Source organism: Sciurus vulgaris, assembly GCF_902686455.1.
Source record: "Sciurus vulgaris genome assembly, chromosome: 9".
Classification (NCBI taxonomy): Eukaryota; Metazoa; Chordata; class Mammalia; order Rodentia; family Sciuridae; genus Sciurus; species Sciurus vulgaris.
This window is the reverse complement of record NC_136469.1, coordinates 106,449,627-106,475,833: the sequence shown is the minus strand read 5'-3', so window position 1 is coordinate 106,475,833 and position 26,207 is coordinate 106,449,627. Positions and strand designations below refer to the sequence as shown.

General features: G+C 38.4%; 1 protein-coding gene across 1 annotated transcript in view; it reads right to left on the bottom strand.

Annotated features, from left to right (window-relative positions):
• CORIN (corin, serine peptidase) overlaps positions 1–26,207 on the bottom strand; it is a 337,588-nt gene that overhangs the window by 92,926 nt on the left and 218,455 nt on the right. Inside the window, 1 exon segment of the mRNA XM_079153921.1 lies at positions 7,546–7,659. Coding sequence (XP_079010047.1) covers positions 7,546–7,659 — 114 coding nt within the window.

Here is a 26,207-nt window from a genome sequence, read left to right as displayed (position 1 = left end):
TAGTTAGGTTGAGTCTTGCTTGCTTCCACTTATACACTTTTGTACAAATCCAGTGATTGTTTTGCTTTTTTTGGTTTTTATTCCTGGCTTTTTTTTTTTTTTTTATGGATTTTAGCTGATGCTCATGAAGAGAGTGAGTTCTTGGAACTGTGCTACCAATGAAAGGAAATTCTAAGGAAGTACATTTATTTACAGAGCTGTGTCATATCATCCTTTGGGCCCTCTGCTGGAAGTAGAATCAAGTCTCACATTATTGCCTTTATAATTATATCCTCTAGTATTATAGATGTAGAACAGTACTGTATCATACTCTGTGAATGTAAAACCTTTTGTACCTGCTTTATGATGTGTAGTAGTGACTGTGTTTTTTCAGAGCTGTTTTCAATGATGTTACTCTAGAATGTTTTCTTTTCAGATGAAAAGCTAATTTTTTAAAAATAGTGCCAGGTATCACAACAGTAACAGAGCTTGGTTGATTTGTTGGGTTTTGTTTTTTGTTTTTGTTTTTTACTCCCTGCCATTTTTTAATGAAGTGTGCTGGATATCTTTATAATTTTGTTCAGATGACTGCAGAATCTCAATAGCTTCTGCTACTGCTGCTATGGATGCATTACATATTGTTATTATTGCCCATTTTATATAAATTTAAATACATATACATAAACAAATAATTTGAATTTTTGGAAACTTTAGCTGTGTTGTCAACTTTGGAAGAAGTATCCCAGTTTACCGTGTAGAGTTGGCATTGTACAGAAATTGACAGCCATATTGGTCTAGAAATATTACACTTAAACACTTTTCCATTCATACAGAGGTAATGCACTGTATTAAATATGCAAGGTATGAACTACATGGGTTTGAGTAAGGAAACTAATAAGGTATTCTTCAAATAATAAAAAAAGATGAAAATGATAATTCCTTAATTTTATCACTATATATTGGATGCATGTATTGAATTTTCACACGGTACCCCATAAATATGTGCAATTATGTCAGTTAGAGAAGGCAAAGCCTTTGACATTGATCAGTTAAACTATTAGCTACATCAAAACGTTACATTTATATATACTTGAATCATAAATGTCTATCTCAGGAAAAAGCATTCTAAAAAGAACAATTTAAAACTTTTAGAACCACATCATTTTAGAAATGGAATGGTTTTAGAGATCATCTGTGCAACATCTTCAGTAAGATGAGTGTAAGTACACACAAAAAATACACATGTGTACACATATGTTCACAGTTACACACATACAGAATTTGATAAGTACTTTTTACTTTTTTACTTCTCCCAGTCTGAAATTTTTTCAAATGAAGATGGCCATATCTAATGTAAAATACAAGAAGAGGTCCTAGCTATGGCCTTTACTGTACTAATTCCTCCCCTCAGCAGAGGGCGCTATCTCCCCATCCGGCACCCCACTGCTAAATGGGATGCCTGACAGTTGAGTCCTGAAAGGTAATGACACTGGTTTTTATCTTCACTGGGCAAATTTGAGGGATTTGAGAATTGAGATATATACATTTCCATTAAAAATTTTAAAAGGTCTTTTAGGCTTTGGTTCTATTTTAATCTCAATTACTCTTGTGGGAAGTCTGGAATCAATGTTAGTATCAGTGATAAACAGAAAAATAAGGTATCTCAACTTGATTTTCAGTGCAGAAATACATTACCCCACCCCTGGAGTTGGGAGGGATGGATTGGTAGATTTAACCATATGAGTTAAATATCTTTTAAACAGTGCACCTCGTGTTTTTTTGATGGTAGGAATACTGGGGAATCAAATACTCCTTTCAGAATTTGAGTAACAAGAGAACACACCAAACATTTTCAAAGGTTTATATGTCCTCTTTGAGGCCTCATTGTAGGTATTTTTAAAATTAGTGCTGTTTTTATTAAATGATTGCATAAATGGGAAGGACACAGGCTTTTTTTAAAAAAAATCTTCATTATTCACACAGGTGCAAATTTAACTTTCCACTGTTACTACTTCCTTGGTTAGGAGCCCTTTTCAGAAGTTTGACACAAAATTAGTTGAATTTGGAAAACAACTTGTTACTTCCCTAAGGTCTGTGTGATTAGCAAACACTCAAAACCTTAACCAGAGGCACTGCACAGTCAGAAACACACAGCAAACAGCAAAGATCACAGTGCCTCCTTTTATTGGAATCAGTGTTTATTTGAACTGAAAAGATGTTGTCAGCGCAATTTGAGGCCAACAAATCAAAATTTTCAAAAGGTGCTTGCTGCAATTTTCTTGCTCAATATGAGTATAATTTTACGTGACTAAGGTTTTTCTACATACAGCTTTTTTTTGTTAAGATCTTGCTGCAAAACATTTCTTCTGAAGTTCTTACATGTTAATATTTATTTCAGTTTAGAAACTCGTGTGAACTTTTGTCCCTCAAAATTATCATTAAGAAAACTAGGAAACAAGAAGGCTTTTAAACAAGTGCTTCATTGAATTTTCTGTTTCTGTAACTCCATAAACAAATATGTTGCCTCAACTCAAGAAATATGGAGGCCCAATTTCCACCCACAGAATGTTAAAAACAGATGGGACCAAAAAACATTTCATCTAACCCTGTTGCTGTGAGATGGTCAGAGAGGTTCAATGGTTTGCCCACCATTGCTTAGCCAATTAACATCAGAGCTGTGAAAAAATCAGGCGTCATGATTCCCTGGATTCTTTCTATTATCAACCCTACCTCTGGAGGAAAGCTGTTCAACTGCAGTACTGTTGACATTTGGGACTGGGTTAATTCTTCGTTGGGTTGGGGATGGCTGCCCTGGACACTGTAGGATGTTTAGTATCACCCTTAGCCTTTACCCACTGAATACCAGTAGCATGTCTCCTCATCCCTGTAGTTATCAAAAATGTCTCCATCCATTGCAAAATGTCATCTAGAGGATTGAGAACCACTGTTGTGGAGTACTCCCGAGGGCAAGGCCTGACTTTAATCCTACCAGCTTCTCTACAAAACCAGCTCCTGGTGATCTCCCCTTCTTCTCTGCTCATAACACATCAATCTTGTTTGGCTTTGTGGCATTTCTTGTATTGCTGTTTTAAAATACCAGATTTAGTAGTTCTTATGTTTATATATTATTTTTCTGATTAGATTAACATCCTCATGAAGAAAGAAACCATGTCTTAGCATGTTTACTTATTGGGTTATCTAGAACATGCTCCATACATAGTTGGAATTCAAGAATATTCAGTAGTTTGATTGACTCAGTATAATCAGATCACCACTACACAAAAGTGGATTTTGCAAACAGTTGAAGCTTCCTCCTTTAACAAAACGAATGAGATCTTTTTGTTATTTTGATGAAAATCTTTCTAGCATTTACTTGCATCCCTGTCTTAGTAAAAGGATTATAGTAAGTATATTAACTTTTGATGACCTGAAAATATACTTTGAATATCAATTTTTCTTTTGTTCTATTTAGTTGCCTCCTTTCAAAAATAGCTTTATGTGGTGCTGCTTTTAAAATCATTGTGCTTATTTTAGTGCTTATGCCTCCCTACCACATATCACCTGACCTTTAGCAACAGTTCCATGACTTCCAGTGATCATCTTCTGCACCCTACAAATGAGAGATACTGGGTGGAGGTGGCAGAGAGAATAAGAACAATAGTAACAACAAAGATAATCTCAACCATAAGTCCTAATACTCTTTAAGACTTACTGCATGCCACACATTGCTCTACATGCTTTATATGCAAAGATTCAATGCTAGAGAGTTTTGTTCCCACTTCACTGATGATATTGAAGCACAGAGAGATTGAGTATATGGCTCAAGTTCTCTGAGGCAGGAACCTTAAAGATAGGTATGTAGGCAACCTGACTCAAAAACAAAGTATTAACACCATACTGTAGTGTACTCATTATAATTAGGTAACCACCATCTTCAAAAATAAATCCACCAATTTTATCAAAAATTCAGAACAAATTATTTCCAAAAGTATTTGATAGTGGTTGTAATGGTTAATTTGAATTGTCAACTTGATTGGATTAAGAGATGCTGATGATTCAGAGGTTTCTGGGTGTGTCAATGAAGGCAGGTCTATGAGTGATTGGCATGTGGGATAGTGAACTGAAGTGGAGACCCTCCCTAAGCATGGGCAGTACCGCCTAACAGGATGGAATAAAGTTGGAAGAACAAGGAAGCAGATGCAGAAGCAAGCTCATCTCTCACTCGAATGGGTTCTTGATTGCTTCTTCAATTGTCTGAGGATATTGGACTTTCTTTTTTTCACTCTTCCAAAACGGACTAGTGATTCTCCAGGTAGTTTCCAGAAGCCTTGGTCTCTGACTAGGGTAGCACCATTGATCCTTCTTGTTCTGGGGCTTCTGCCTCTTGGATTGCATAGCTACTGGTTCCTCCCACTCTCCAGCCTGCAGATGGTCATTGTGGACTATCCAGCTTCTGGTCGTGTAAGCCATTCTAATAAATTCCCTTTTTATAATCATACTTCCTGTTGATTCTGTTCCTCTAGAGAACCCTAATACAGTAGTTTTATGGTACAAGGTATGCAGATTTTGTAGCAGTTATATTTTTCCCCAAGGCAAACATTTTTCTTGAGGCTTTAAAAAATCTATATACATTCAGGTACAGTTCTAAGATTTGATCATAGAATCAAAAGATTATATGGAATGCTCGCCACAGATATCTTCTAGTGCAGTTGTTTCAAATCTGGCTGCATGTTAGAATTACTTGGGCAGCTTTGCAAAAGTACAGACCAACTCCAGACCAAATGAATCAGAATCCCTGGATGCAGAGGTTTCCAGAGATGCTAATAGGCCGTCAGCCTTGATGCTAAGGTAAGCCAGGGTTAGAGAAAAAGCATGCCTCAGGTCGCAGGGCTTAAATTTGCTCGTTTTCTTAAGTTTCAAAAAATCTTTCTCGTAAACTACTAAAGTTGTTCCAGGTGGTTGGAAATCTTTTCATTCAATAAATACTTAAGAAAAAGCTGACATATAAGACAAAATTAGTTAAGGGGAAAAATCAGTGAAGACACAGACACCTGAAGTGCTGCCATAATAGACCATTACTTCCTAAAGTGTAATAGAGTATCCAGAACAGATAAACATTTTCTTGTCATATGAATGACCAGAATATAATCATTTACCAAATCTGAAATTTAATGACAAGGAAAAGTCCAAGGCAGCCTAAAGGAGAGAAAACAGCATTAGATATGGAACCATTCAAGACGGGGTTGAAATCTAGCACTTCAAATCCTGTCAAATGTATTCATCACTCTAAGCTCTGCCTCTTCATTCATACAAGAAAGAATAGATAATATCTCCAGTGCTGATGATTAAACCAAATCACATGGGAAAATGCTTCTGGAAGTCAATTGAGTAATTCACATATAAGTCCCTTCCCTTCCTTCCCTTGAATATGACTAAAACTAAATTAACGATTCAATGAACTGTACAAATTACCTAATTTGGCACATATTTTAGAAAAGTAGATAAGTACTTCCTAGAGACCATTTCTGCAGCTAATCCATATATGCATGATCTCTTCTGGCAACCCTCTGCCCATTTACCTGCCAGAATCTTACAAACTAACATTTTCTTCTGTTTCTCACTGAGCATACTCAGCAAACTTCCTTCTCCCCTGAAGACCATCTCTGGGACCGTGTTCATGCTCCAATTTGCATGCAAGCCCTCATTCAGGCTCCTTCCCTGCATGGTGGTGACAACAGGAGCATGGTACTTTCCCTTCCATGAATATTCATGCAGAATCGCCCACACATTGAATGTCAAGCTTGGGCAAAAATGTGCTTTTAAGGTCAAAGACAATTGCATGTGAAGTCTTCTATGTCTGACCAAGGGTTTTCCTACAGAAATTTCTGAAGGGACACAATTCCTCAATAAACCAAACCAGTTGATTTCTAAAGTATGTTCGTGAGGAAAGTTCACACCTTTCTAAGACATTGCTAAATACCTTCCATAATGGTAAAACCTACTTGTCCTGTTGGTGGTTAGGATAAGTGACCCCTTCAAGTTCAATCTCAACAAGTGTAGCAGAAAACACTTCAAACTACCACTCTTAGAACCACGGAGAACAAAATGATGAAATAGCATTGGCCCATCACAGGGAGTGGGGACAGATAGAATTTGAATAATGCTAAAACACAGGCCACCTTTGAAATAAACAAGAGATTTCACCACAACTCACATAAATTAGACGTAATTCAATTGAATCTTTCAGAATTCCCTGTTGTGGCTGTTTTGTTGAATATTTTCTGCTAAGGTTTCAGAAATAGTCCCCAATGTAAATATATCTCCTATAAAATGTTTTTCCTATAAAATTATGTCATATGTTTTTCTAAAGAGAGAATTCCACATTGTAAAACATTTCCTAAATTATGTGTGACATAATAGGAGTGCCGTGGAATGCTAGGTATTATGCAAAATAAATAAATGCAAAAATAAAGGTGAGATTTCACATGAGGAAAAAAATCTGAGGACATACCAGGTTAAGCAAAATTAATGTTTTTATATTAAACTGCAAGATTAGTTAGAATATTTAAGAAACAAACAAGTATTATAAACTCTCTAAGAGGTAACTCAGAGCATTTCCAAACTTTTTTTTCCTCAAGCATGTTTCAAGACTCAGGTTCTATGGAACCTAATTTTGGAAACCACTAAGTTGAAATGTTATTACAATATACTGCCTGTCTGGAATTCTGACAAATAACCGTCCTAACCCTTCAGGTAGAAGAGTTGGTCACTCAGCAAACAGACTAGAGGAATCTCTCAATTGAGGTCAGCCATCTGGAGTTCTTATAAAGCCTTGGTGATTCTCATGGGAAGTAAAAACACTCTTCTCATGCTAACTATGTCTGGTTATGTACCCATTAAAAACCAATTAAAACACAATCACACATCGGTCTGTTTTGAATACAGATCATGCAGTGTAATTCTCCAGGCTAGTTTTCCTCTTCTGTCTGGTGCATAAGTACAAAATAACTTGAAATCTAAAGCTATATTGGACAAACCACCGGCCAATTCATTCAAAATAACTAATCAAGTCAATTTAGTAAACTGAGGATGTTTAATGCCATTAACTATATCCAATATAGAAGAAGCATTTTTAAAAAGATGCTTTGAATCTTGTTTTGTTTATAGGAAGAAATTTCCTTTAAAAGTGTTCTTTTGAAAGACCCCATCAGCCATTATACTCAAAAAGCTTAAAATCTAAAACGAAATTTCTCACCCAAACAAAATAAACCCCAAACCTTCTCCCAATTTTAGGAGACTTTATGCAAAAACTTTTCAATCACTGATCAGTTCCAATGTGGTATCTAGCTATTGAGTTCTTAATAAAACCATGCAAACACAATACTGTCGCTCTGGGGTGAGATGAACACATTAGTTCGTTCACTTCTGAAAGGCAAACCCAAAGCTGTCCATGACATGCTGAAAAGGCGGTGGCTGTCAGGATTTGACCGTGGAATGGCTTGGGTTTCTAGGCCCCCAAATAGAATCCCTGTCCACCCAAACGGACCCACACAGCTGGCCACATACTGCAATGAGCCTCGTCACTCCAGTCGTCACAGTCATTGTAGCCATTACACTGTAGCTTCCGAGGGACACAGATACCACTGGTGCACAGAAAGCTCTCACCTCCTCCGCAGAGCACTAAAAAGGTGGGAAGGGAAAAAAAAAAAAAAAAAAAGCAAAGTCAGAATAGGGTTTATTTCTCCTTGTTTAAGACAGAGAAATAAATAACAGAAAACCTTCTCTTGCTATTCCACCGCGTTGTTTCCGAATTCCCTGTTTCATTGTTACCAAATTAGTTCTCTTTGGTACTTTGGAACATTAATTGTGGAATTGCCTGGAAGTCATTCCAAGAGTGTTTGCTTGAGGAAAGTGGGAGAAAATTTACCAGCAAAGTTGCACAGTGAGGGGTTTGTGTTCAGAGCACAAAAAACTAGCCTCGTTAATTGTATAGTTTATGTGGGGAAAATCCAAGAGGGTATTTTTCTTAATAATTGAAAATAATGTCAAAGGGAAGACATTAATTGAACAAAATATAAAAAAATAAACTCTTCCTCTAAAATGCTATTTTATGCAGCACAGAGAACATTATAATAAAAATAAAGTCCATTAACTGATGACTATGGAAAAAAAAAAGCATAGAGATCCCATGCCCTGCACTTGAAATATATTTCCCTGCCTTACTAAAAATGCCAGCTAGAATGTCAGAGTCTGTTTTGGCATAAGGAATGTGAAATGACATGAGCTAATAATATTATTTTCATTCATCCCCCACCCCCAGTTGCACATTTACATTTTGATGTGTTTTGCTTTGGGTATTATGGTGCTTTTTTCCACCCAAATTCAACAAATATGCAATTGTTTAAGTTATGACAGATAATAAATTTAAGATAAAAAGCTAGAAACAGCTGGGGATGTAGCTCAGTTGGTAGAGTACTTGCCTTGCATGCACAAGGCCCTGGGTTCAATTCCCAGTAGCACCAAAAAAAAAAAAAAAAAGCTATAAACACTTTTTAAGGAAAATCATTAATAAAAGGATCTATCCATTTAACAAAGTGAATGTTATATTAATTAACATATTGGGTAATGAGCATGAAATACCTGTGACACTTGACTCAGCAGTTTTATTTCTTGAACTTCATACAAATGAAATCATTTTTTAATACGTGTGAATTTTATCTTTAATGATATTCACACCATCATTGTTTATAATGTGAAAACGTCAAAAGAGCAATATGTCATAGTAAGAAACTGGTTAAATAAATTTGGCTCCTACATAATAAACTATATTTTAGAAAATAATCAATGTCCTGGGGAAAAAGTTCAAGATACTTTAAGTGGAAAAACACCAATTTGTTTTTTCCACTTAAATATAAATATAATTTGTCATGACAAGAGGTATATCAAAAACTACTCTAATTCTCCCTGGTTATAGAATTAAAGGCAATTATTATTCATTGTAGTTTACTCTGTATTTTGCAAATGTTCTTATAATGATCATGTTATTTTTTTAAATCAAAAACACAAAAACCTAACTTTTTTCATGAGCTGCAGTTTCAGAATAACAACAGATAGAATGAACTTCCGACCCCCTTCCTTCTTCCACCAAAGCTACTGTGTGTGACGTCAGCTATGTGGTCCATCGCCTGTCACTGCCACATTCCCTGAACTGTGTATTCCTTGACCAGATAAACCTTGTGGACTAAATAGTGGGAACAAGGAAGTATGGAGCATTTTCACTCAGAATTAGAAAAAAAACCAGAAAAGTACCCCTGAAGACTGTGGGCACTAAAGTCCATGTCTGTCATGCTTCCCCCAGTGTTCCTGGAACTCATTGGAGAGGCTGGCACTCAAGAGTTTTGAAACTACTCTTTGCAGAAAAAAAGCCTCCCAAATCTCCAATGAGCAATACCCCACCTCAAAGCAAAATAACGGAAATGAAATTAACAAACAATTTTCCAATGCTGTCAAGGAAATCAGCATTTCAACTTGCTGAATGTTAAGTCCTAGTTGATTTGGTAAGTTCACAATAACAGCAGCAAAAATCTGTTTTTTTAAATTATATCCCACAATTTCAGAAGGAATAAAAATTACATCTCTGGATTTCAACTTCCAAAATAATCAACATGTTTGATGGTACATAACACTGTTAGAGAATTCAAGACCAGAATTATAGAACTCTGCACTCTTATTGCTATAAATACAGATTTATATTTGATTCATAAAGGGCAAACATGAAACCAGATATAAAATGAAAAGCCAGAATACTAAGATTTTACCAGCTAGTCAATTTAATATCACCTTCCTAGGGTTAAGAGAAAAAAAATTTAAAGAGTGATAATTCTATTGTGAGAGTGTTTCTATAGTATATATATGAAAGAGTGCAAAAGTTCCATATGTCAGCTTTGCAGCAAATGCATGCCTCAAGAATTATTGCCTTCCCCACCTACAGCCTTCAAGATGCATCTGGAAACATAGCTGAAAGCTCAACATTAAATAGCTGCTAACCTCCAGATTTCATCTCTAAGACCCAATATATATGACTTCAATAAAATCATTTCTTGTGTATGCTCACTTCAAATCTGGATCAAATTTAAAATCCAGCATTGCTTGCATTGTCTTGATTATTGATATCTCCCATCCTGGCTGATTCAGCAGAGGCTGACTTCTTCTGTGTGGGCCTACATTTGGAGGTGGGGCTGTCCTTGGTTTTAGAATATTTGAATTGTTTCTTTATCCTTATTCTTTCTTTGAAAATTCATGGTTCTGCTAACCAATATTACTTTTGCAAAATTAACATCCATAATCTCTAATCTCTTTCTGATTGATTGCGTTTTAGCTCTATTCAGAATTTCCCATGTATTTGTATACAACTTTTCAATCAATAAAGTGATATAAATGCATCTTATTTGGAATTTCTAAATATCCTATAAGGTAAACAGGCAGGTATTTTTATCCCAATTTCCATGAGGGAATGATAGTTTTCAAATAGAGGAACTATAGTATCATAAGGTTAAAACAGTGATATTGGAAAGCCACATGTCTAGTTCAAGGTGGAAATCACCCAATAATCCTGAGCTCAAGGCTTCCAGCCCAGTCCTCCACAGCACGCCCACTCCCCTATCTCTGGTACATGTCAGTGATGTAGTCAGCTGACATAAGGCAGGTTCAAGGGCATCAGGTTTGAGTGAAAGCTCAAACTCATCCTAATTATTCTCTCTAAACAAAAGGCACATATCTGTCCTTCAAGGGAATTGAATCCAGATGAAATGACATTCCATGTCAGCTCTAGTTGGTTTTTTTTTTTAAATATCCTACGAGGGCTCTTAACAAGTTGCTACCCAGATGTTTTGACCATAAATTTCACTGTCTTATACCAGTCCCAACAGACAGTTGAACTAACCCTTGGATGACAAAAGGAGATCACTGAGAAATGTGATATACGATCTCAGTATCATTTCCTACATCATCGATAATGCTAAGGGGAACATATTGGATTTTAAATCAATGGCAGATTGATCATTGAAGGATTTACTAATTAATTTAACAAATATTTACTGAGTGTCTACTATGTACTAAGCACTAGTCTATCTCCCAGGGATACAGCAGTGAAGAAAATGAGGAAGATTCCACACCTCAGTGAAGCATATATTCTACTGATCATCATCTGATGAAGAAACTTTTACTAACTAAAGATGCTTCACCACCAAATTTGACTTCCATTTAAACTTGGGACTATTAGCACTACTGTAAGAATAGCAGAATACAATTATGTTTCCTAGCTTACCTATCTTGATAATAGGGACATTTATGAATCACTTGGACTTTACAATCCCTGGGATTCTGAAGAGTATATACCCATGAGGATGATCATGGTATACACATGGGTAGATGATACTCCTTTCAGTAGTTTTGTCTCTGGTAATAGACTGATGAAATAACTATCTATAGTATGAAATTGCCTTGAGATTTTTTTTCTGCAATTGCTTTCAGCCCCTTAGGTTCTCTCTGTGTATTATGGTGGCATTTATACAAGAAAATGCTCTCATTACTCTGGTTATTAACTTTTGGAGTCTTTTTGGAGTCTTTTGCAGAAATGGCTGCTGACTTTATGGTGTCCTCATTTGCTTTTTCCTTGAACCTATGCTTAAAGCCTGATGCTCAGCTTCAGTTCTACCTCTGAAGAGAACGTCCACCTGGCATGGCATATCCCTACTTGGGCCTGTACTAAAAAAAAGAGCCTGTCAGTACTGAATTCTATACACTGCTTGAAATTGAGTTAATATAACTGCTCTTACCTATTACAAGATAATTTGACAAGATGAGAAAGAGTGAGTATAATCTTTCAGCAAAGTGATACAAGAATTCTCCTCGGGTAGAAAACTTTATCTTTATGCATAAAAAGATGGATTAAAGTTGGAGGTAAAAAATAAGAATTGAGAGAGAAAATTCAAGGGTATGCTTAAATCACCAGACTTGTACTGTACCCTGCCTTCTAAGGGAGTGAGTCATAGTAACTAGACGGCCTTTCATTTTGCTGAACATTAAGAAGTGGTGAGTAGGAATGCAGGGGGTCAGAGGGCTCTGAGTAAGCAGAGTGAGGGTCCCCAAGAGGGAAGAGCAGAGCCACTGCTTCTGGGAAGGATGTTGAAGAAGAGATAAATTTGAAAAGTTGGTTGTTGCTGGGCGTGGTGACACTTGCCTATAATCCCAGTGGCTCCAGGAAGCTGAGGCAGGAGGATTGCCAGTACAAAGCCAGCCTCAGCAACAGCGAGCCACTAAGCAACTCAGTGAGACCTTGTCTCTAAATAAAATGCAAAATAGGTCTGGGGATGTGGCTCAGTAATCGAGTGCCCCTGAATTCAATCCCCTGGACCCCCTCCCCCCCCCCAAAAAAAAATGTTGGTTGTCTCCCATAGGGGCACAGTATGGACAAGACCCTTTGGGACACAGAAATATCTAATAAGCTATATAAAATTCTTACTTAGAAACTGGAAGTATTATCACTTCCTCCATCTGACATGTGGAATCAGCAAGGCTTGTGCAGCTCTCTGATTTATTCATTTTTTTCAATTTAAACAATGTGTACCCCTCTAGGAGCTTGGAAAGCATGGCTGATTACCAAACAGACCTTTGGCTTGCTGAGTTTATACTCCCAGAAGACAATAACATCAAACATAATAAAAAGGAAATTAATATATTCATGCCAGAAGGTAATAAGGGCTATGACAAGAAGAAAGGAATGCAGAGGGTAAGATAGATACAGGGTACAGAGTGGGCTGGGGCAGGTTCCAGTAGTAACTGGAATGCCAGGGTGGACCTCACTGAAAGCTTATAACTGAGCAATAACTTGGAAGAGGGGAGGGAACCAGCTACATCTCGGACATTCCCAACAGAAGGAAGTGCCAGAGCAAAGTACCTCAGACAACAGCACCCCTGACAGGCGTCAGGATGGGCAAAGGAGATTTTTGTGGGTAGATGGACTAAGAGTGAGGGAGAGACAGAATAGCAAGAGATGAGACAGAGCAGGAGAAAGAGTCCAACCACACAGGCCTATACAGGCCTTCAGAAGGACTTTGTAACTTTAAGGAAAAAGAAAAGTTTTCAGTAAAGAGTAGCAAGATATGATTTAAGTTTTAATGGATGGCTCTGCCCATTGTGTTGAAAATCAATTCTGGAAGGGAAAAGGAACAAGTAGAGAGCAGTTAGGAGGTTACTGAAGTATTTCAGGAAGAGGTGATGATGCCTTGGAGGGAGTATCACTGGACATGTTGAGGCACATTGGATTGTGCATGTAATTCTGAAAGCAGGGCCAGCAGGTTTTCCATGGCCCATAGATGAGAATAGTGAGGGAAGACACGAGTCAAGAGTCAATGTGGACTTCAAATTTCTGGCCAGCAGGAAGATTGGAATAGATGTCTATTGAGATGGAAAAGGTTATTAGACAAGAAAGACTGGAAAAAATATCAGGTTTTACATTTTGGGCATATTGAGTCCAACATATACAGGAAGCACCAAAGTGAGCAGATGTCATGTTGAGTAGATAAATGGATATGCAAGTTCAAACACTAGGATAAAGGACAGGACTAGAAATGTGAATAAGTAGGCATATGGATTCAAAGCCAGTGTGCCTGGATGAGCTTACAAGAGACTGGTTAGCGAGGACAGAAAAGGATGAGGATTAGTGAGAGAGTGAAGAAAAGATGTAAGGCTGGGCTATTAAAACCCATGTTTAGAGATGTGGAGAAGAAAAGCTGGCAAACAGACTGAGGAGTAGTCAGTGTGCTGGGTGGAAAACGGGCAGGAGAGTGTGGCATCCTGGAAGCCAGGGAAGGAAAATATATCAAAGAGGTGGAAATGAGCAACGGAACCAAATGCTGCTGCCAGGCCAGGTAAGATGGGAGAAGACCACCAGATACAGCAACGTGGAGAGAGCAGGGTCCTGGTAAAAGCAGTTTCACAGAGTGACTGGGCTGTGTCAAAGACAGAAGGAGAGGAGAGCAAGTAGCTCAGGAAGAAAGGGCAACTCTTTTGCTGCAGAATAAAGCAAATGGGGAGGTAGATGATCAGAGAAGTGGGACTCTAAAATTAAACCTTTTTGAATGCTATTGTGTGAGTACATCTTTTGAGGATGCACAGAGAGGTCTTAAGCTCTGCCTACAGGTTAGCTTAACTCGAACAATTGAAGAACATTTGGGAAATTTCAAAATTGCATTTGTAAAATTATCGACATCTGAAATATATTTATAATCTAAAAATGAAGTCAGTCTGTGTCCTCCCATTCCTCTAATCCCATTACTGAAATGTAGCTTTTCCAAAAGTATCTATCTTCCAAGCTGAGAAGTCCTTCTCATGCTCTTCTTAGACACGATTAAACATAGGGCACAGTGCTCACCAAGTGCTGATGTCCAAGATGATCAGAACCATAGCCTGCTCAAAACCAAACCAAGCCAAAACAAAACAAAACATCTGTTCCATTATATTTGACCTAATTTACATTAAAAGAAGATAATTGTTTGCTTATTCTCTTTCTCTCTCTCTCTCTCTCTCTCTCTCTCTCTCTCTCTCTGTCTCTCTCTCTCTCTCTCTTTCTCTCTCTCTGTTCTAGAAAGCAACCTCCTGGAGTGAAGGTACTTTCTCAGTTTTTCTTTCCCAAGTCTAGAACAGAACTTACACATGATAAGAGTAAATTCAGTATTTGTCAAATGAATATGTGAAGACTGAGAATATGAGGTGCATAAAGAGCAGAACTAAATGGTCACTCCTATTTCTTGGCCCTTCAATGAAAACGAATACCTTATAATTTTATTCCTTTCATTGCTGGAAAATAAACTTCTGAGGAAACATAAAAATCCCCCTGTATGATAGAGAGACACTCACTCAAACCTGTAGTCTGGCTTCTGAGTAGCATTTGTTCTCATGGTAGGACAAGAGTACAACAGTCCCCCCACCACACACAACAATCTTCCCCACTCGCCTGTGAGGATGTATCTGACTCCATCCTCCACACTCCACCCACATTACCCATTCCTTGGGTTAAAACAGTGGATTTCAGAAGATCTCTGTAATACTTAGGAAAAAGACTTTGGGACCATGCACTGGAGTAAAGGGGGGTATTCAGACCTCCTTTTCATTTAGCCAGAGTTCTAATGGTATCTGCTTTATACACTTGAGTACCAACTTCCTTTGAAAAGGGCTTTTCCTGCCAAAATCAAATGTGAAAACTTCTTCATCTTTAAGATTTTAAGTGTTCAGTTAAAAATCTTAGACAGCTTATACTTTCATTCCCTTTTTTGGTTATGAATATTTAGTTATGATTTTAATTATAGACTTCTTAGCTTTTCATTATAGTTAGCTTTCATTATGTATTAGACTTGAAAGACTGGAACACAGGAATTTTGAAGTAGGAGGTTCAGGAAAGGCATAGAACCTTCCTCCAAGGAGTAGAAGTGGGAAGTGGCACCTGGGACCACAAATGAGCTCAGAAGGGCCCTGCTTGGTGTCACTGGCACAGATTTATCTGTCACACGAAGATGAAAAAAATGCCCTATCACTTCACTCTTCTAAATCAAATTAATTCACACTTTCCCACTCAAAAAGTTGAAAACAAAAATATCATTCAGACTTCTTTTTCATGGGCCTCTCCTGCAAAACAGGATAGGTAGGAGAATCCACAGAGGTTATGTGATACTTGGAAGAACCAATGAAGGTTCTGTAACTTTCATTTTCTCTGAGGGTTCATGGTCCCTCAGCTTTCAGGGATTATGCTAGACAAAACAGTCTATTATGTCTGTGCCAGGCCAGCATAAATGGCCACAGCCCCAGCATCCAGCTTTAAGAGCTGCCCCATGTAGCTATTCCCCTCTGAGATCCTGCTTTTGTCCCAGGCCAAGTGAGGGACATGACAAAACCCAATCCCCTTCTAAGCCTTAGGGAATGTTTCCTATATTCCCCTGCTTCCACCTCTACCCCTCCAAATACTTGTCCCCATGTCAAACCATTCTGGGTGATCCCAAGGGATCTCCACTCAGGCTTTCCCTCTTCAGGGCCGCCTTCCTTTACACATCCATTTTGCTTGCTCAGTGGATTGCTCTGTTTTACTGATTTTTCATTCTTTTTCAGGGAGCAAAAGTTCTGTTAATACCTTTAAACTTACACATGTTCAAAAGTAGCATGTGATAGAGACCAATGAACGCCTGTTAAACAGATGCACTTAAAGTATTTTTAGTTATACATTCTAAAAAGAAGTCAGTGGTAACTTTTATGTCTGTGGTGTCCCCCTGCTGCAAAGATAAGGCAAAACAAGTCTTTTCACAACAACACAGCTCTTCAATTTAACATCCCTCAGTGCCTTTTACATAACATCTTTTAATTAGTGAGAAACCATCACTGTCAAACGAATGTTCAGAGAAAATCCAAAACATCTCCCCGAATTAAATACCTTCATGGCTAAGTTACTCCTTGACTCTTTTTTCCCCGCTTTGAAATGAAGCTATGCTTTGATTGAATGGAAACTTTGCCATCTGGCCTTCAGCTTAAATTCCTAAAAATAAGAGCTCAGTATACTTTTTGCATGTCTGACAGCATGATGGAAAATCTATAGAAAAATCAGTCATGGTAAAATTACCTAAAAGTTGTTATCAGGAAACAAAAATAAATCTGTACTTAGTGACTTTCTGCTAGGAAGGAGAATGTAAGTTGAATTTAGAAATTCTCTGTTCAATGTCCTCATTCAATATTTCAAGTAAAATTACAGTATATGATAGAGTTAGACAAAACCTTTTCCAGTGGATTTTAAATCTAATTAGGCAAAGTTGAAAGTAAAGAAAAAACAGAGTAAAAAGCTGGAAAACAAGTTGATGAAAGACTGCCAGAAATAGAAGCCAAGCAGAAGAATTAAAAAAAAAAAAAACTTTTAAAAAAGAAATCTTTGTGAAATTCAACATTTAAAAAAGGAAAGAAGATATGGAAGTGGGGCAGAGGAAAAGGGAAAGAGAAAAAGAAAAAAATCAAGAATGCTTCCCAACAGGAATTGTCTTGTTAAAATGACACACTAGTATACTACCTTAGGTTTTAGTCTAAAAGTCTTAAACAAGATTGAAGCATTTTTTTTCAAAAATCATTGGAAAATAAGATGTATACCACAATTTTGTTATTTATCATTTCCTGCAGAGAAATGTAACAATGTAACTAAAAGTCCTAAAGAACATGGATAATTTTAAAACTGCACATTTATAGTTTACCCTCTCAATAAAGCAGGTAGATGTTTTCAAATTCAAAGATAATTTCTCATTTAGGTTCCTTGGGGCAGTGCTATTTTATGAACTGTTTCAGAGATTAAACATTTCGTTTCTAATAAAAAAATTAACATTTAATTAACATTTAACTTTAACATATTTTTGAGGTTTCCTTCCAACGTAAGCCTGCCTCGAGTGACATTTTGTAATTATTCACTATGAATCATAAAATAATAATGAAACAACATATAAACTGCCCTTGACAAATTTCAAACAAATGTTAGAATGTTTTCTACAGATTCCTGCCATTCGGCACTAGGATTCACTCTCACTCTGCTGTGGGGGTGCTGAAGATCCCCAGGGAGCAGGCCTGGTTTTTGAGCACCGGGAAATGGCACTCTCTTCAAAATGGGAAGAAAATAATATTTCTCCAGATCAACATCCTCATATCAAGAACTAACCAGCCTTTAAGAAGCTTTGAAGGACTCAGGATTCAAGAAAAGGAGATATTGAGAGACTTGGGACCAACTCAAAGCCACCGGGTGAATCTCTCCCATTGGGGAGGCATCCCAGATGGGGCAATAGTCCCAGAACGCAGGGAACTTTGTGAAGTAGAGCTGCCCAATGAGTCACCCCTCCCCCGCTGGAGCTGTGAACTCGGACAACTGGGAGCATCATAGAGGAGGCCGCTCAGCACAGTGTTTGGACTTGGAGCAACCCACCGGAGCTCCGGGCGGCTGCCCAGAGGAGGAGCTGCATGGCTAGCTGTTTGGACTCAGAGCGACCACTCCTGAATACCGGGGCCTGCCCGGAGGAGGAGGAGGAGGAAGAGGAGGAGCGCGGCGGGTCGCTTGGACTCGGAGTGACCGCACCAGAGCTACAGGTGGTTGCCAGAGGAGGAGCTGCTGCGGCGACCTGCTTGGACTCAGAGAGACCGCTTCTGAATACCAGGGGGCTGCCCGGAGAAGGAGGAGCACGGTGGGTCACTTGGACTTGGAGCGGCCACACCAGAGCTCCGGACAGCTGCCCAGAGGAGGAGCTGCACGGCAAGCTGTTTGGACTCAGAGCGACTGATCCTGAACACCCGGGGAGCTGCCTGGAAGAGGAGGAGGAGTGCAGCAGGTTGCTTGGACTTGGAGTGACTGCACCAGGGCTACGGGCGGCTGCCCAGAGGAGGAGGCACGCGGTGAGTTGTTTGGACTCAGAGCGACTGCTCCTGAACACCAGGGGGCTGCCTGGAGGAGGAGAAGGAGTGTGGAGGGTTGCTTGGACTCGGAGCAGCCGCACCAGAGCACCAGGCAGCTGCCTGGAGGAGGAGGTGTGCGGCAGGTCGCTTGGACTCAGAGTGACTGCACCAGGGCTATGGGCAGTTGGCGGGAGGAGGAGGTGAGCAGTGAGTTGCTTGGACTCCTAGGGACCGCAGCAGAACACCGAGTGGCTGACCTGAGGAAGAGGCGTGGGGTGGGTCGCTGGGACTCGGAGCAATTGTACGGGGCTCCAGGTGGCTGCTCAGAGGAGGGGCCGCATAGCCAGTCAATTAGGTGCAGAGCAGAGTCCCAGGACCTTGGCGGCTTCTTGGTGGAAGAGCCGCACAGAGACAAGCTGAGGGTTGGAGCGAAGGTTCCAGGACTGTGGGCAGGTTCTCTGAGGAGAAGCAGCCTAAGGAGACTCGTCAGCGAAGGGTGAGGCTCCCAGGCCCAGGAGGTAGGTCCGGGAACCTGGGAACGTTGCAGAGGAAGGCAGCCCAGCCCAGGCGGTAGTTGTGGATTGAGGGGAACCTCTAAGAGGGGAACTGACCAGCAAGACCTCCCCACCGGATGAGTCTTCCCAGTTGGGTGAGGTTTTCCCACAAGGACAGTAAAACCAGAGACACAGGCCCAAACAGACCTTGCTTGAGCCCGCAGCCTAATTCCCCTTTGGATGACCATTGGTCAACAAGTGGAGGTACCTCTGCCCACTAGCAGGGAATAAACCCCACCTGAAGGCCACCACCCCTAGAGAGGCAGCTTCCTTGTGGAGCACTGCACTATCAACTTCCTCCAAGACTTCAGGCTACTGAAGGCTAAGAGGGGATATACTAGAACTCTTCAGGGACATTATAAGTCAATAGAGGAAATCTGCAATATCTCAGAAGTTCACTGATACCTGAACAACATGAGAAAATGAGGGAAGAATATGCCCCAAACAAATCTAGATGCTACATCAATAAAACCCAATGACAGCATGGCAAAAGAAATGACAGAAAGGGAGTTCAGAATGTACATAATTAAAATGATCAGGGAAGCAAACGATGAGATGAAAGAGCAAATGCAGGCATTGAATGATCGCACCAATCAACAGTTAAAAGAGCAAATACAGGAAGCAAAAGATCGTTTCAATAAAGAGTTAGAGATATTGAAAAAAAACAAACAGAAACCCTTGAAATGAAGGAAACAATAAACCAAATTAAGAACTCCATAGAAAGCATATCCAATAGGATAGAACAGTTGAAATACAGAACCTCAGATATTGAAGAAAAAATACTTAACCTTGAAAACAAAGTTGACCAGAGAAGGTGGTAAGAAATCATGAACAGAATCTACAAGAACTATGGGATATCAAGAAAAGGCCAAATTTAAGAATTATTGGGATTGAGGAAGGCTTAGAGAAACACACCAAAGGAATGAACAATCTTTCAATGAAATAATATCAGATAACTTCCCAAATCTGGAGAATGAAATGGAAAATCAAGTTCAAGAGGCTTATAGGACTCCAAATACACAAAATTACAACAGACCCACACCAAGGCACATTATTATGAAAATACCTAACATACAAAATAAAGACAGAATTTTAAAGGCTGTGAGAGAAAAGAACCAAATTACATTCAGGGGGAAACCAATACGCATATCAGCAGATTTTTCAATCCAAACCCTAAAAGCTAGAAGGGCCTGGAACAACATTTTTCAAGCCGTGAAAGAAAATGGATGCCAACCAAGAATCTTATACCCAGCAAAACTTACCTTCACATTTGACGATGAAATAAAATCCTTCCATGATACACAAAAGCTAAAAGAATTTACAAAAAGAAAGCCAGCATTACAGAACATTCTCAGCAAAATATTCCATGAGGAAGAGATGAAAAACAAAGAATACAATCAGCAAAGGGAGGAATTATCCTAAAGCAATTGTCAAATAATAAAATTTTTAAAAATGAGCCAAATGACCGGGAAACCAAATCATATCTCAATAATAACCCTGAATGTTAATGGCCTGAACTCATCAATCAAAAGACATAGACTGGCAGATTGGATTAAAAAGAAAGATCCAACAATATGTTGCCTGCAAGATACTCACCTCATAGAAAGAGATACCCATAGACTAAAGGTGAAAGGATGGGGAAAAACATACCATGCACATGGACTCAGAAAAAAAGCTGGAGTATCCATCCTCATTTCAGATAATGTGGACTTCAAGCCAAAGTTAGTCAGAAGGGATAAACAAGGACATTACATACTGCTTAAGGGAAGCATAAATCAGCTAGACATAACAATCATAAACATCTATGCCCCAAACAGTGGCTCATCCATGTATATCAAACAAATCCTTCTCAATTTCAGAAACCAAATAGACCATAACACAATAATACTAGGTGATTTTAACACGCCTCTCACACCACTGGACAGATCTTCCAGACAAAAATTGAATAAAGAAACCATAGATCTCAGTAACACAATCAATAATTTAGACTTAATGGACATTTACAGAATATACCATGCAACCAAGAATACACTTTCTTCTCAGCAGCACATGGATCCTTCTCTAAAATAGACCATATATTATGCTACAAAGCTAATGTTAGCAAATACAAGAAGACAGAGACACTACCTTGCATTCTATCAGATCATAATGGATTGAAATTAGAAATAAATGAAAGAGTAAAAAACAGAAACTACTGCAACCTCTAGGAGGGGAACTGTCCAGCGAGACCTCCCCATCGGGTGAGTCTTCCCCGCCAGGTGAGGTTTTCCCACAAGGACAGTAAAACCAGATACACAGGCCCAAAGAGGCCTTGCTGATGATATGATTATGTACTTAGAGGAACCAGGAAATTCCACCAGAAAACTCTTAGAACTCATAAGTGAATTCAGTAAAGTAGCCGAATATAAGATCAATGCACATAAATCTAATGCATTTTTATACATAAGTGATGAATCTTTGGAAAGAATAATTAGGAAAACTACCCCATTCACAATAGCCTCGAAAAAAATAAAATACTTGGGAATCAATCTCACAAAAGAAGTGAAAGACCTCTACAATGAGAACTACAGAACACTAAAGAAAGAAAATAAAAAAAGAAGATGGAAAGATCTCCCATGTTCTTGGATAGGAAGAATTAATATTGTCAAAATGGCCATACTACCTAAAGTGCTATACAGATTCAATGCATTTCCAATTAAAATCCCAATGACATACCTTACAGAAATAGAACAAGCAATTATGAAATTCATCTGGAAGAATGAATAGCTAAAGCAATCCTTAGCAGAAAGAGCGAAGCAGGGGGTATCGTAATACCAGATCTTCAACTCTACTACAAAGCAATAGTAACAAAAATGGCATGGTATTGGTACCAAAATAGAAAGGTAGATCAATGGTACAGAATAGAGGACATAGACACAAACCCAAATAAATACAATTTTCTCATACTAGACAAAGGGGTCAAAAATATGCAATGGAGAAAAGATAGCCTCTTCAACAAATGGTGCTGAGAAAACTGGAAATCCATATGCAACAGAATGAAACTAAACCCATATCTCTCACCCTGCACAAAACTCAACTCAAAATGGATTAAGGACCTTGGAATCAGACCAGAGACCCTGCAGATTACAGAAGAAAAAGTAGGTCCAAATTTTCAACATGTCGGCTTAGGACCAGATTTCCTCAACAGGACTCCCATAGCACAAGAAATAAAAGCAAGAATCAATAACTGGGATGGAATCAAACTGGAAAGCTTTCTCTCAGCAAAGGAAACTATCAGTAATGTAAAGAGAGAGCCTACAGAGTGGGAGAATATCTTTGTCAATCATACTTCAGATAGAGCACTTATCTCCAGAATATATAAAGAACTCAAAACACTCTACACCAAGAATACAAATAATCCAATTGACAAATGGGCTAAGGAAATGAACAGGCACTTCACAGAAGAAGATCTACAAGCAATCAACAAACATATGAAAAAATGTTCAACATCTGTAGTAATAAGAGAAATGCAAATTAAAACTACACTAAGATTCCATCTCACCCCAATTAGAATGGCGATTATCAAGAATACAAGCAACAACAGGTGTTGGCGAGGATGTGGGGAAAAAGGTACATTCATACATTGCTGGTGGGGCTGCATTTAGTGCAGCCACTCTGGAAAGCAGTGTAGAGATTCCTTAGAAAACTTGGAATGGAACCACCATTTGACCCAGCTATCCCACTCCTTGGCCTATACCCAAAGGACTTAAAATCAGCATACTACAAAGATACAGCCACATCAATGTTCATAGCTGCTCAATTCACAATAACCAGATTGTGGAACCAACCTAGATGCCCTTCAATTGATGAGTGGATAAAGAAACTGTGGTATATATATACAATGGAATATTACTCAGCCATAAAGAATGATAAAATTATGGCATTTGCAGGCAAATGGATGAAACTGGAGAATATCATGCTAAGTGAGATAAGCCAATCTCAGAAAACCAAAGGACGAATGATCTCGCTGATAAGTGGATGATGACACATAATGCGGGGTGGGAGGGGTTATGTTAGAGTTAGAGTTAGGGTTAGGGAGGGGGGCAAGAATGGAGGAAGCAAGGACTGTATAGAGGGAAAAGAGGGGTGGGAGGGGTGGGGGGAAGGGAAAAAATAACAGAATGAATCAACCATCATTTCCCTATGTAAATTTATGGTTACACAACTGATACGCCTTTACTCCATGTACAGAGAAACAACATGTATCCCATTTGTTTACAATAAAAAAAAACTTAAAAAAAAAGAAAGTTAAGTGATTGCAGGTATACTGTCTTCATTCTTGCCTGCACATATTCATACTGAGGCAATGTGCTTTGATGAGGGTTTACAAACAAGTAGTGCTGGTTGACAGTTCCTTTTTTTTTTTTTTTTCAGTTTTTCTTTCTTTTTTAAAATTATTTAAACATATGGGATACATGTTATTTCCTTGTTTGTTCATGGAATCAAGGCATACCATTTGTGTAATCATAAATATACATAGGCAATGTTGTTTGATTCATTCTGTTATTTTTCCCCTCCCCCCACCACTCCCACCCCTCTTTTCCCTCTATACAGTCCTTCCTTCCTCCATTCTTACCACTCTCCTTATCCCTAACCCTAAACCTAACGCTAACCCTAATGCTAACCCCTCCTACCCCCCATTATATGTCCTCATCTGCTTATCAGTGAGATCATTCGTCCTTTAGTTTTTTGAGATTGGCTTATCTAACTTAGCATGAAATTCTCCAATTTCATCCATTTGCCTGCAAATGTCATAGTTTTATTCTTTATGGCTGAGTAATAGTCTCTTGTATATATATACCACAGTTTCTTGGTCCATTCATCAATTGAAGGGCATCTAGGTTGGTTCCACAAAATGGCTATGGTCAATTGAGCAGCTATGAACATTGATGTGGCTGTATCTCTGTAGTATGCTGGATTTAAGTCCTTTGGGTGTAGGCCAAGGAGTGGGATAGCTGGGTCAAATGGTGGTTCCATTCCAAGCTTTCTAAGGAATCTCCACACTGCTTTCCAGAGTGGCTGCACTAATTTGCAACCCCACCAGCAATGTATGAGTATACCTTTTTCCCCACATCCTCGCCAACACCTATTGTTGCTTGCATTCTTGATAATCGCCATTCTAATTGGGGTGAGATGGAATCTTAGGGTGGATTTGATTTGCATTTCTCTTATTTACTAAAGATGTTGAACATTTTTCCATATATTTGTTGATTGCTTATAGATCTTCTTCTGTGAAGTGTCTGTTCATTTCCTTAGCCCATTTGTTGATTGGATTATTTGTATTCCTGGTGTAGAGTTTTTTGAGTTCTTTATATATTCTCGAAATTAGTGCTCTCTCTGAAGTAGGAGTGGCAAAGATATTCTCCCACTCTGTAGGCTCTCTCTTTACATTACTGATAGTTTCCTTTGCTGAGCGAAAGCTTGGTTGACAGTTCTTAACAACATTAAAATGGTATTTAAAGACAAAAAAAGAATGTTTTCTACAAAAGAGTTAAACTACTGAATATGAAGCTTTGGGAAATTTAGGACATTTACATAATTTGGAAAGAAAATAATAGTCTCTTGCATGTCTATGGTAGTATTAGAAAAGTTATACATAAAAACATTTTTTCTAGGCCTTTATTAAATGTGTAACTGTGTCACCATATCTTTGTAAAGACTTAGGAGAAATATAAAGAAAAGTAATCAATGCCATTGTTTCTCCCCTGGGAAACTCATGCCTAAATTTGATGGCCATGTGGTAGTGTTGGAGGTGGAGCCTTTAAGAGGAGATTAGGTTATTAAGAGAAAAAAGAAGTTATGGAAAGCAGTTTGGAGACTTCTCAGAAAACTTGGAATGGAACCACTATTTGACCCAGTTATCACACTCCTCAGTTTATATCCAAAGGACTTAAAATCAACATACTACAGTGACACAGCCACATCAATGTTTGTAGCAGTTCAATTCACCATAGCTAAAATATGGAATGAAACTAGATGCCCTTAAACAGATGAATGGATAAAGAAAATATGATAGAATATTACTCAGCTTTAAATAAGGATGAAATTATGGCATTTGTTCATAAATGGATGGAGTTAGAGAATATCATGCTAAGTGAAATAAACGAAACTCAAAAAACCAAAGACCGAATGTTCTCTCTTATATGTGGATGCTAATTCACAATAAGGTGGGGATAGGGAAGAATAGAGTTACATTATATTAGGTAGAGGGTAGTGAAGGGAGGGGAAGGGGTTTGAGGGTAGGAAGGACAGTAGAGTTAAACAGACATTATTTCCTCATGTACATATATGACTGCATGACCAATGTGATCCTACTATATGGATAATCAGAAAAATGAGAGATTATACTCCTTTTATGTATGATCTATCAAAATGTGTAAATGCATTCTACTGTCATGTACAAAAAATTAGAACAAATTTTTTAGATTTTTAAAAAGGTAATGGTGAGGCTGTAGTTCATAAATTTCACCCTAATATTCATCCTGATACTTACTGGATCTTCAAACCAGAAAAGAAGTCATCGATAATAATGACCCTGAGATATCAAGACAAAAGTAATCTTGATTTAAATTTAAACTATCCATGCTGCTCTCAACTAATTACTTAACCTTTCTGAACCTCAGTTTCTCTATCGGAGTCTCACTTACATTGAAATTGTCTTTGAGTATTTTTATCAGAAATAGAAAACAATGGTACCTGGCACCAAATTGGATAAGACCCAGCATGTTCTGCACCACCCACTAAGACAGGGAAGATGGGGCAAGTAGGTTCTTTGAAAGAACTAAGATATAATTACACAGGAAAAGTTATACAGGAACTATACTACATGTAGGACTGTATTTGCTAAGCTTTTTTTTTAAACTCAAAGACAGAAAAGGAAGTAATTTGCTCCAGGAAAGTTGGTTTTTGCTATTATATCATTTGTGCCCTGTTAAATGATTCACATACAGGTAGAACTTAGAGGTCCCTGGATTCTGTCTACTGAGATGCCATGTTCCTACTACTGCATGCCCTTCCCAACAGAGCTACATAAAATATCTCCTAGTATCCCTAGTTACCAGGATTGTGCATAACAAAGCCACAGGGTCCAAACCTAACAGGGAAAAAAAACTCAACTTTGCCTAGGACTAAGTACAAACACAATTTAATTAACTTGCATTCCAGCGTCATAGC